Source organism: Rhodamnia argentea, chromosome 4 (genome assembly GCF_020921035.1).
Source record: "Rhodamnia argentea isolate NSW1041297 chromosome 4, ASM2092103v1, whole genome shotgun sequence".
Lineage (NCBI taxonomy): Eukaryota > Viridiplantae > Streptophyta > Magnoliopsida > Myrtales > Myrtaceae > Rhodamnia > Rhodamnia argentea.
In genome coordinates, this window is record NC_063153.1 from 16,353,987 (window position 1) to 16,367,299 (window position 13,313).

Here is a 13,313-nt window from a genome sequence, read left to right on the forward strand (position 1 = left end):
TTAACCCCTAAATTCCGAATAGGGAATTAACTGCGTTTAAGGATAGATTTAATATTATTAACTGCTAATTAGATTATTTAGTTGGGATCAAATAATTTAATTGCATGAGATCGAATTACTTGCGTGAAGCCGAGTCAGCTAAATATTTTGGTATTATTAATGGAAGTCCGGAATAATTAATCGGGTCGGATTAATTAAATGTGATCGAGATAATTAATTACGTTAATTAATTATTACTGTACGATTATTATTATTATTATTATTATTATTATTGGGCGATTATTGTATTATTATTGGGTGATCGTATAATGATCGCTACTTGTCCGGATTGATGTGAGTGATCACCCTGTTTATGGTTGTAAAATCTTGTGGATGATATGTATATTTATATGACCATGTGTGAACTGAATTTTGACCATAAAAATGGCTTCGAGCCAAGTTTTGAGCACGACTACTTGTGGATGCATTGAATTAAATGCAAAGATAAGAATTGGCTTGATTGTCCGATGTGCTTGTGTGGTCATATGATGAGATTATACCGTGCCGGTCGTACGGTTTCCTAGTAAATTCGTGCCGTGCCGGTCGTACGGAATAACATGACTTATTAGACGTCGGTCGCAGCTTGTGAAGGACCTACGGGGATTCCTAGTAGTTCCGTGTCGTGCCGATCGTACGAATCTTACGGACTATCGGACGTCGTCGCCGGAAGTAAGGGACGAAGCCTAGTCATGCCGGTAGAGACTGCCGGTCGTAGTGTTAAGCCACACCGGTCGTGTGCGCTAGGCCCGATGGTCACTAATAACCGGAACACGTGTGATACATTATGTATGAGATTGTGATGGGAGTTCTGGTTGAGTGCCTTAGTTTATATGTTGTTGGCTGTTATGATATGAACTGTTCGTCGTGTGGCCCATGGTGGGGTAAGTTTGCATTTGATTGAAGATTCACCGTGATATTGTACTTGGTCATGTAGTAAATATAGCGTGGCTAGAGTCGCACGCTATTGATCCGCTATCAATATTATCCTGCATGTTTAGATCGCCTTGAGCGAGTCAATGTCTTACTCGGACTTAGGCGTTGACTCACGGAGATTTTATATCTCACCCGTTGTTGTTAACCATTTTTCAGGTCTTAGCTGTGGGAAGTTGGAAGTGAGCAAGGCTTCTTTTTGAGTAGCATGAACTAGTGTTAATCCCCAACCCCGAACCGGTATTTTTGAGGATTGTAGAAAGTGGCCCTAAGGTAGGGCTTGTATATACGTACTTCCCAGGATTAACAAGATAATTAAATAAAAGTGATTTTTAGTTAGTATTGATTGATTTGACTTCCTACTGTTCTATCCTCGCTTTTAATTTATTTGTTTGGGGATATTGCACGTTACGCATGTGTTATTATTAAGATAAAAATAATGGGTCGATGATGTGCCTGGGACGTCGTCCATTTTGACCCGAGGCGTTTTGGTAGGGTTGTTGCGGGCCCGGGGATCGGGGCGTGACACTAATGGCGCGCATGATAACACTTTTGCTTCGGAAATCAACTTCTGGTCGGAAGTTAATTTTTCTACTTCTACTTAGAAGCAAAAGTTGATTTTTCTCTTTCTACTTCAGAAGTTGATTTCTAATCATAGAAATTCGCTTGGTAACGGTTACAAATTTTTACTTCTAAAATATTATTAACAGAAAATCTTCTATGAACAATTATTGTGGGCGGTCGAAAAATTTCTACTTCATTTTTAAAAATTTTAAATGTCTTTAAAAATTAAATTTTATTATTGAAAAATATTATTTACTTTTTTAAAAAATATATTATTTATATTTTACTCCGGCGGCCAGAGATGGTGACTCGACGGCGGCGGTAGGCAGAGGGCGGTGGGTGGCGGAGTGGGTGGCAGCGATGGGTGGCGAAGTGGGTGGCAGCGATGGTGGTCGGCGATCACGACCGGCGGTAGGCGACGGTCACAGGAGGCGGTGGGCGGTCACGGTCGGCTGCGGGCGGTGGGAAGTGGCGGTCAATGGTCGGCGGTTGACGATGGTCGCATGCGGCGATGGGAAGTGGTTGGCGAAGGCGGTGATCAGTGGTTGTCAACGGCGACGGTGGGTATGGGTGGTTAGCGGTGGGCGGAGGAGGGCCCGATCGAAAAGAGGGTGAGGGCATAATAAAAAGAAGATGAGGCGAGAAGTACTTTGTAAGGTCTTTTTTTTTTGTCCGAAAAATACTTCTTGAGTTGAGAAGCTACTTTTTTTAACTTCTCAAATTAGAGGAAAAACAACTTCAGAAGTGGAAATTTCTTTCGGAATTAAAAGTTTTTACCAAATAGATTTATGCTTCAGAAGTTACATTACCAAACGGATTTCTACTCCGGAAGCACTTACGGAGCAGAAATCCACTTCCAGAAGTGTTACCATGCGCATCCTAAGGGATTCGGACTCTTAAAAATCCTACGGTCAATAGAGAATCCTACTCCAACGAGGATTTCTAATCCTACTATCCATAATAAATCATATTCCTACTAGGGTTAGTAAACTCTTTGCTCTATAAATAACAAGCTATTCTTAGGGTTATGGATATAAACTTACACTCAGAAAATTCAGAGCATCCTTCGGAGAGTAATCAAGGAGTTTGAAACATGTAATAACAAACAAGAAATACCAAGAACATGCAAGAGACTACTAAGATTCATTCTTGGCATAACTATATATGTTGCATGAACAACATGATTGAGTTTCCGAAACTTTCGGCTTAAATATGCAATGGATGAATCGAGAATATCCTAGGGCATGACCAATATATAACAAAACACTTATAACCCATGAGTATCGCATTCAATCCTACTAGAACCAGAATACCATAGCAATTCTATTAGGACTGAAAAAACTTCCCAATCCTATCTTAAATGGAACTACCAAACCAGAAGACGCAGAGCAAACGGACGACAGACGGTGCATGGCCATGCAAGTGTAGCGCCGGTGAAGGAAGGATGACCGTGAGGGACGCCACGGGAGCAATGGGAACTGATGGTGGTGAGAGGAACGCCAGAATTCCCTCGGACCGAGGTTGAGAGAGAGCCTGGCGGGGGAGAGAGCTTAGCTGGAGAGAGACGTCCTTTTCCTTTTCTTTCCCTTAAATGGAATCCATCAAGTAGGCTTGGGCATCATGCAGGAGTCGACCTAGCAGCGAGGACGTCCCCGTCAACATCCGGCTTGCTAATTCACATAACTTGGAGCAAACCCAACGCAGGAAGGGACGGATCAGCTCCCACAGCTTGGATGGTTGCGTGACTGGTCCAGACCTCGCGACAGCACGGCCGACTGGAGTGTCGGCCAGAGAAGCTATCCATTTGCGTATCTTGAGAAGCAGCAGTCGCCACACGACCTTAGTGACCTCCCATAATTGGCCAGACCCAGAACCCACCCCTCTCGTAAGAGCTCCCAAGCTGTCCCTGAGGACCTCCATCATTGTGTTTGCCCGATCTCCCACGGCCCCGGCGGAAGGGTTATTCCCATCGCGGACGTCCTTCATTAGGAGATCCGCCACCTTCTGCGCCGCTGATTCCACGGCGTCTCTTTCTTCTTCAGGGTCAATGGGGAGCTTGATCTTGAGGCTTAGGCATGTCATGAAGTCAGAGCTGTGGTCCTCTTCCTTTCCTCGTTCGAGCTGATCGATGCTGCCGTCTCTCCAGCTCTCGCGCGTCACGTCGTGGACGCAAACGACGTGAAAGCTGTGATCCTTGCCCATTGAGACGTATGACCAGCTCGGGATAACAACTCTACGAGCCCGGATCGACACCGTCTTGCACCAGTTGCATTTCAATGATACGTTCTTCCTCTTAAGCTCGAGCGTCTCGCTATCAAGAAGCAAAGCAAAAGGTACAAGGTTATTATGGCGGAAGATGGCGATTGTTATGCAATAAGACGCAAACTAACCAAGTAAGAACTCATGACCTTTCATACAATTAATTTTTTTATTAAGTGAAAACATTTATAAGTGAATTGGAGTGTGTTCATACTTAAAAAGACAAAATTTCACAAAATAAAATCAAAATACTTCACTAAATTAAAATCACTTCAATAATAATAATTTTTATTTCAGTCTTACAAAAAACTAATTTACAATATTTTGCTACGCAATGTTGTTTCTTGCATGTAATAATTATATATCGATTAAATCAAGCTCCGTATAATTTCTCGGAATCCATTAAAATTCTGGTTCCGTTGCCGACTATGAACAGTAGCTACCCTTCTTCCGATCATGTGGATAAATTACTCACCTTATTACCCTAAATAAATAGGGATAAGGGAGTCGGAACTTTTAAAAATAAGTTCTAAGACTTGTCAAATTGGTGAAATCAAATCCTTCCGTTAATTGCATTTTTTGAAAATTTTATAATTCGATTGCACTTTATGACAAGTTTTAGAATATAATTGCACATTTTGAAAGTTTTAGAACTCCATTACTCTTTTACAACAAATTTTAGGATTTGATTGCACTATTTTAAAATTTTTGGATTTGATTGCACTTTCATGACAAGTTTTAAGATTTCCAGCATATTTATCCCAAATAAATAGGTAGAGAAAACAAATAAATTACTCACCCGTTAACTTTTATGAATTTGTTGAGGTGAAGACAACAGGGCCGGAAGCTGCTCTTCCCGCCGTAAGACATGTACCCGCAACCACGCAGCTACTTGGAGCATTCCCTGCAAAAGTCGCCACCGCCGCTGTTGTCGGTGTCATGAGTTTTGACGCTTCAAACGAAAGAGAGATCACCGGGATACTCCGGTAGGGGATGGGACATGGCGGGAGGTGGAGACATGCACCCCTTGCGGACGTGAACCGCGCACGGCTTTGCACGAGTACGAGCGCATGAAACCAATCTCCATGCAGGCCGTGCAGTAGAACGGGTCCGGCTGGAGCCTGGTGGATCCATGTCCCATCCTCAACGGCGCCATCTTCGTGGATAAAGCATAAGATTGAGGACTAGGGTTTGGTCAAAAGAAAGAGCCTCTCTAATTTGGAGTCAAGTCACACGACGACCCCACCTCCACATCCCTCTCATTGGCCAATGCTCGATTTGGCAACTACACCTGAAACTTGAGAAAATTGTCTAAATTATCTTAAATTTATTGCAATTTTACCAATTCAGTTCTAAACTAAAGTCTTAAACATTTTCATTGGGAGAGTCGATCACAAGAAACTAAAAAACAAAAACCACTTGGAAGTCTACCCCAATCTCAAAGGCGGCCCCCTATTAAGGTTATTGAAGGTCGACGACTTCCATTCCGAGGCAAACTCCAAACCCATCTAAATCTCTCGGTCTCATGAGTCGCGTGATCACACCAAGTAAAACTCATTCGTTTCGAGATCCACGAGAATCCCGGACACGTGAACGAGAGATTAATAAAGTGCAAGTATGGAAACTCTCATCAAGAAGTATGGAAACTCTCATCAAGAACCCAAAAGGCCAAATCACAGGTGGGGGTAAAAAATTATCATACAGTATACAAGTAATTTTCGAATAGAACGCAAAGAAAATCAAAAGAAAGAGATATCCCGAAACTCTCATCAAGAAAAGAACCGACGTCTTATAGTGCGCGCAAAAGTACCAGGTCAATTTTTTTTTTTGGAATTTCTCGTAGTTGCTATCCCGAGAGCGATGTTGAATCGAATAGGTTCTTTTCGATCGATGAACGCGAATTAATTTGTTCAAATCCCGCTTGCAAACTGTCTGGACCAAGGCCATCCGTAGAGACTGAATGTCCGAATTTAATGGGTTTACGAGCTTCGCGGGATATCCCAAGGACTTCTAAGGCAGGCCGGGCGTCTAAAGCTCATGCCCCGGAGTTTACCAAGATAAGGAAACTGAACTTGAATTATTGCATGCAAATCCTTACGCAGAGGAAATTTCGTATTTCTTTCTCGCGTTTTTTTTTATTTTGTGAAGTTTTTTGATATTTTTCACTCGAATCTTCGTCTAAATTAGCCATAAATCAACTGCCACATAGTATCTTCACGTGATTCCAAAGAACGCAAAGAAAATCAAGAACCGACGTCTTTTCCTTTCTTCTCTTCTTCCTCTTCCCTCTCTGTTAATCAAGATAAACGGGTTCGACTTAAACGGTCACCAGGTCAAATCCATTGACGGCCTCTAGTGACGAAAATGTCTCGCCTTTCTCCATTTTTTCTTTTTCTGTTTTTTTTTTTTCCTGTTTTCCGAATCCTTTGAGCAGGACAGGGACTTCATCTGGGTCTCGTCGAACCGTGTTCCTAGTATTTGAAAGGGATACTTTGTTTTGATGTTCTTTTTGTAGTCGAAGGTATGTAATTTTCGTGCATTATAAGAATTTCCTTCGCGAGTATCTACCAATTAATGGGGAAATCTGAATTGCGGATCTATTATTATCTCTGCGTTGAAAAGTCATCGCTTTCTGTTTACATCGCTGCGCTGAAAAGTCATCTTCATGATTCGGCGCAGAACCACAACGAAATAGAGAGTAAAAGTGAAAAATAGAAAATCGAGACACAAGGTATAGTAATTTCACCTTTTCGGAGTACTCAAAGTTTATTTTGCTCTTACGAGGAAAAATTACCAAAAAAGTCCTAAACTTATTGTACTTGTGCCAATTCAGTTTTAAAACTTTCAATTGTGCCAATTCAACTCTAAACCTTTTGACAACTTGCTAATTCAGTCCTAAACCTTTTGATTATGTCATTTTAGTCCTAAACATTTTGAAATTTTGCCAATTTAGTCCTAAATCTTTTGAAGCTTTGCCATTTTAGTTCTAAACCTATTATTTGAGCAATTTGTCGGAAGGACTAAATTTGTCATTCATGAAAAGGTTTGTGACTAGTTTGGCAAATCATTAAAAGGTTTAGGACCAAATTGGCATAATTAAAAGATTTAGGACTGAATTGAAAATTTGTCAAAAGGTTTATGATTGAATTGGCACAATTGAAGGGTTTAAAACTAAATTGGCACAAGTACAATAGGTTTAGGACTTTTTGGACAATTTTCCCTACGTCCTAAGCAAGACGTTAAAAAGCTTCATCCTATGCCTTGTCCAGATCTCAGGAACCCTATGATGTAAAGCAATAAGGGGGTATTCCCACCTACCAAAGAAGAAAAATATATAGTGAGAATTAGGAGTACGAGGCGTGCAGGCATCGATACATAAAAAATAATGAACGATCCAAGCATCCCATCGGGTTACCAAACAAGAGCTGGAGGCCTCTATAGGAGAGAAATCTCTATTCCTTGATGAGGTAACCCCTTACCATCACTGAGGATCCAAGAAAGCCTCGGAAAATTTTATATGAATTTCACCTTTTTGAAGTACTCGAAGTTCATTTTGTTCTTACACTTAAATCAAAGCTGCAGCAACTTACCTATTTATTTGCATCTACTTTTTGTGATGCTCGATTTCAAATTAAGGCTCCATTTTGTTCTATATGAGGTTGGATTAAACATGAATGTGTTCGAGGTGCAACCCGTATGTAACACAAATCACAAAAATCAAAATTAGACTCTAAAGAATATCACATCCTAAATTACGTGCAAAGTACATTACTAAATGACATGAATGTTAGTTTATCAAAATAGAATTAGGCATGAGTTAATCTCATAATTAAACAAAATCTATATGAGACGCTAATTCACTTTAAAAGAACTTTTTATCTTATTAACACACATGAATGAAAACTAACCCTAAGGATACGTCATGCAACAAATCCTAGATATACAAAAACTTAATATTTTATGGATAAACCAAAGTGCTACATGATTACTACAAACAATTTTAAGATAGTTTTATCTTGATTATTATTACTAACCTAGATGCAATGAAAATTATTTGAATAATTCCTATTATGCAAAACACTATCATGAATATCCAAGAATGCTTAAGAACATGTAAGAACAAACAAGAAATACCAAGAACATACAAGAGCGACCAAGACTACTAAGATTCATTCTTGACATAACTATATAGAATGCAAGAACAACATGCTTGAGCGTCCGAAACTTTTGGCTTTAAGATCCGATTCCTTGTGCATAAAATATGCAAGGTCATTCCTACGAAATCATAAGTATCCTAGGACATGACCTGAACCCACAAGCATCGCATTCAATCCTACTAGAACTAGAGTACGAGCAATTCTTTTAGGACTAAAAAAGGGGTTTTGCTAGCATAATAATTTTTTGGTGACTGTGAGAATAACAGTATGTTGTTTGAGCTATAAATTCTTAAAAGAGCGGATCCTACAGAAATTTTTATTAATTATCAGTATTATTTTTATGGTCCAAAACAAAATGTTAGCCTCACAGTCATCCAAAGACTGTTATATGATTAATTCTCCTAAAAAACTTCCCAATCCTATCTTAGATGGAACTACCAAAATGGAAGGCGTAGAGAAGAAGAATAGACGAGGCACAATGAAGCAACGCCGGCAAAGGAAGGGTGACCGTGAGTGACGCCAAGGGAACAATGGGAACTGCTGGTGGCAAGAGGAATGCCGGAACTCCATCGGACCGAGGGAGAGAAAAAGCCTCATCGGGGAGAGAGCTTAGCCGGAGAGAGAAGTCCTTAGTAAATGGGTTGTGTGTTGAGTGTCCGGCTACAGGACCCCCATTTATAGTAGGGATGAGTGGTTCTAGGTTCTATACAAGTTCCATTCGAAACCTACCTGTCGAAACAAGTTCCTCAATTTTTGGAACCTATAACCTAGAACTTGAAACCTACCATGTTAGAGGTTCTAGGTCGGTTCCAAGGTCTACCCAAGTTTCATCTGTATTCTTAATTGAACGATTGCAGTGAATATCACCTTTAATAACCATCACTTACTTCTGCAATTTATTTATCATAACCAATATTTAGACAAACGAATAAATATGAAATATTAACAAAGCAAAAGTCTCACACATAAATATCACTTGAAATGAAAGCTCCGACTATTGGTTCTAGATTACACACTCATCATCGGACACAATATAGTACCGCAAGTTCACGCGAAGATATATTACAAAAAAATAACATAAAACTTGTTACAGGTTCCACCTACCTAGAATTTGGAACTTACTCATCGGAACATATCCTCCAATTTTTGGAACCCGAAACATATCTTGCGTACCTTGCATCCTGGAACCGCACTGATTCACCTGTCCGGTTTCAAGTTTCAGGTTTTACCCAGGCAAGAGAGGATGATTCTCTTTCCCTTTTAGGGATTATCATCTCACATTAAGAAATAAGCATATACACCCTCTTTTTTCCCCATCCCTAGTGCACAATCCAACCGTTCCTTTTCCCATATTATAAGTCAGATTCATAGGCCACTATCTTGGAAACGATTGGCCAAATATCTCTTGTGATTATAGCTTTTCTTTCAATTGGACATGTGCTGAATGGGATTTGAATCGCATAACATTGGGATTTCCGTGACATGCGTGACATTACTCAAATCAGACCATCCAAATAAAAATGGACGTTTTCATTTGAGCCACGTCATGTGTTGAAAAGGAGGGAAAACATGTGGGCAGGAATTTTTTTGAGATTTGAAAAATTTTGAATCCCAAACGGGCTCAAATCAGGCCATCCATTTTCATTTGGACAGCCTGATTTGAGTAATGTCATACATGTCAAGAAAATCCCAATGTTAGGCGATTCGGATCCTCCCGAATGAGTGATGAAATTATTTCTCTACCCTTGACCAGCGGCCATATTACCTTTTTGACACACGTTTAATTAATCAAATCACCTTAGTCTACGCATGAATTGTGAAGTCTTCAAAGTAAAAAAAAATTAGGAGTCATCCCTGGATCATGGGAGTGGTATTTGTGCTAGGATCCAGGGATGAGTAAAATATTACTTTGGAGGATCTCTAAAGGCGGGGTTGGTTTCTCATGCACAAGCCTTTCGAGACATGTTACCACTCTCTCGATTATGGCCACGATAGGCCGAACCAATTGATGTCTGAAGTGTTTCAGGTGCCGTATGAGCTTGTCAAGCAACAAACTTTGACCTAATTTTTTTTTCTTTTGACATTGCTAATATTTTTTTTTTCCTTACGACAAATTAGGCCACAACAAAGTACTTTGATGACGGATTCCCATGCCTCCGCCACACACGCGCTCGTGTTTTGGGTCCAAGCAAAGTATGGCAGCTATTTTACCTGATTTAGGACCAATTGCTCCCATAATAATTTTTAACTATATGTAATTTGACCTCAATGTTTTTCGAGTTTCGATACCACCTTATTTTTGCAACAATCTAACAAAACTCGAAGAAGCTAGGTTACTTAATCTTATAATAGATACAGGTGATCATTTATAGAAAAATATTCTTCTGCAAAACGAATGTACTCGTGGTTGCGAATGGCTAGGTGTGGGCCGGCGAGCATCTTTTCTAGGTTCTCACGCGCCCTTTTGAGAAGTTGTTGAACTCTTTCCAAACATGTTGATCATCGCCCCCATACCATAGCACTCATTTCCTGTACGTGCCTTCAAGATATTGCAATACACACACAAAGATTACATTGCCATAAATTCATCAAACATTCGGGGAAGTAAGAACACGACACTCCCAAAAGCTCCGCGAAACGAAGAGAGATGGCGAAACGAGATGCTACGAGTTTTAATTAGAACGTTTAATAGCAAGACCTCGAACATTTCCTTTTCCCTTCCCTTACTTAAATGGAATCCATCAAGTAGCCTTGGCCATCATACGGGAGGCGACCTACCGGCGAGGACTGCCCCGTCAACATCCGGCTTGCTAATTCACATAACTTGGAGCTAACCCATTGCAGGACGGGACGTAGCAGCTCCCACAGCTTGGATGGTTGCGTGACCGCGGTCCAGACCTGGCGGCCGGCACGGCCGACTGGAGTGTCGGCCAGCTGGGTAATCCCTCGGCGTATCTTGAGAAGCAGCAGTTTCCACAGGCGCTTAGTGAGGTCCCACAACTCGCTAGAGCTAGACCCCACCCCTTCCGTCAGAGCTCCCAGGCCGTTCGCCAGGGCTGCGATTATCTGATCTCTCAGGGCTGCGGCGAAAGGAGTGTTCCCATTGGCGACGTCCTTCATTATGAGATTTGACGCCTTCTGCATCGCCGAATCTGAAGGGTCGGCCTCTCTTTCTTCTTTCTCGTCAATGGGGAGCTCGATGTTAAGGCTTAGGCATGTCGCGAAGTTGGCAGTGTTGTCCTCTTCTTTTCCTCGGACGGGCTGATCAATCCCGCCATCTCTCCAGCTCTTGCACATCATTTCTTGAACGCACCCGACGTGAAAATGGCGACCCTTGCTCTTCGAGACATATGACCAGCTCGGTATAACAGCTCTGCGTGCCCGGGCTGACACCGTCTTGCACCAGTTGCATTTCATTGATATGTTCTCCATCTTAAGCTTGAGCTTCTTGCTATCAAGAAACAAAAAAAAAAAAAAAAAATGGTACAAGGATACTATGACATAAGACGGCGATTGACTAATGAACTTACAAGAGAAGATAAATAGGAAACAATAGGGACCACAAAGATTTACGTGATTTGGTTAAAGTTAATTCCTACTCCATGGGGATGCATGCCTGAAAGAATTTACTAACGATCGGAACATTACATGAAGAACCGCTCAAATGTTCAAATATTTTTCTGCCCTAGATTACACTCAATAATCTGACAAAGATCGGAATCTCGCTTAAGAAAGTGATAAAGAAAAAATTAGAAAATTACCAAGAAAGTCCAAACCTATTACAATTGTCTCAATTTTGTTCTAATTTTTTCCCCAATTGAATACTAAACATTTTGCATTTGTGTCAATTCAATCCATCAGACCAATTTTGATTGAAAATCGATGACATGGACGCAGATCATCCTACGTGGCGCAATCGGCACTGGCGTGGGAACTCTTCACTAATATTTTAATTTTTTTCCAACTTATTTATTCCTTTTTTTCCCTTTTTTTCTTTCATTTCTCTTTCTTTTTTTCCCTCCCTTCATTCTTGCCGAACCTCAGCGATTGGCTAGAAGGAAGGGAAGAAAAAAAAAAAAAAAGAGAAGGAGAAGAAAAGAATAAAAAAATAAAATAAAATAAAATAATCAAAAGATTATTAAAATTTTATTAAAAAATATCCACATCGGCGCCGACCGCACCACGTAGGACAGCCAAGATCCATGTTGGCCATTTTTGAAAAAATTGGCTAGATGAATTGAATTGGCACAAATATAAAAAGTTTAAATTTAGGACTTTTTTTTTTGGTAATTTTCTCGAGAAAAAACTCTAGTTTCTCTCTATTGTAAAAGTGTAATGGATAAAAGTACAAACCAAAAGTATAGTTATATTGAACATTTCGGAGTAAACCTTTCTATCTAAGCAATCATGGGACTTCGGTTAATTTACATTGTAATCTTGAAAATAAACTTCAAAATTTTGAAACGGACCAAAGTTCGGAGACATTTATGTCATTTTTCCTTGTTTATAACTTAGGCAAGTAAGAACTCATAACATTTCATAAAATTGATATTTTTAAGTGAAATACTAACATTTGTAAGTAAATTTTAGAGTTTTCATACTCAAAAATGTGAAATTTCACAAAATAAACTTAAAACACTTCACTAAATTAAAATTTCTTCAGTAATGATATTTTTTTAAATTTCAGTCTTAAACAAAAAACCAATTCACATCATATTACTATGAGTAGTGGCCAGGTCACCGGAATTTCTCCGACTCCATTAAAATTCTGGCTCTGTCACCGACTATGAGCAGTGGCAAGGTCACCGAACCGTCCCCGCAGCCCTTCTTCCGATCATGTGGATAAATTACTCACCTTCTTACCCTAATAAATAATAGATAAAACAAATAAAATTACGCACCCGTTAACTTTTATGGATCTGTCAAGGTGAAGACAACATGGGTGGAAGCTGCTCTTTCCATCAGCAGACATGTACCCGCAACCACGCATCGGCTTGGAGCATGCCCCACAAAATTTGCCGCCACCGCCTTTGTCGTCGTCGGTATCAGTATCGGTATCGGTGTCGGTATCGGTGTCATAAGTTGTGACGCTTCGAACAAAAGAGAGATCGCCGAGATCCGGCAGAGGATGGCACATGATGGGAGGTGGAGACATGCACTCCTTGTGGACATGGACCACGCACGGCTCGCACGAGTACGAGCGCACGAACCCGATCTCCTTGCACGCCATGCAGTAGAACGGGTCGTGGCGCTCGGCCGGCTGGAGCGTGTGCTCCGGGTGGATCCATGACCCATCGGCAACGGCTCCATCTCCGAAGATAAACATTAGCTTGAGGACTAGGGCTTCGAGATGATCCCAAAGAC

At 40.7% G+C, this 13,313-nt stretch overlaps 1 protein-coding gene across 2 annotated transcripts in view; it reads right to left on the bottom strand.

The window, feature by feature from the left end:
• Positions 1 to 2,708: 2,708 nt before the first annotated feature.
• Positions 2,709 to 13,313, bottom strand: part of LOC125314910 — a 32,814-nt gene continuing 22,209 nt past the window's right edge. Inside the window, exons 2-4 of one of the 2 annotated variants that reach the window (XM_048278272.1) lie at positions 12,892 to 12,984; positions 4,592 to 4,632; positions 2,709 to 3,844 (exon numbers count right to left, since the gene is read on the bottom strand). In XM_048278272.1, the coding sequence (XP_048134229.1) occupies positions 3,121 to 3,844; positions 4,592 to 4,632; positions 12,892 to 12,984 (858 nt within the window). In that variant the 3' untranslated portion in view covers positions 2,709 to 3,120. Of the gene's footprint in view, positions 3,845 to 4,591; positions 4,633 to 12,850; positions 12,985 to 13,313 lie in introns of both variants that reach the window. The other variant, XM_048278274.1, reaches the window with a different exon arrangement.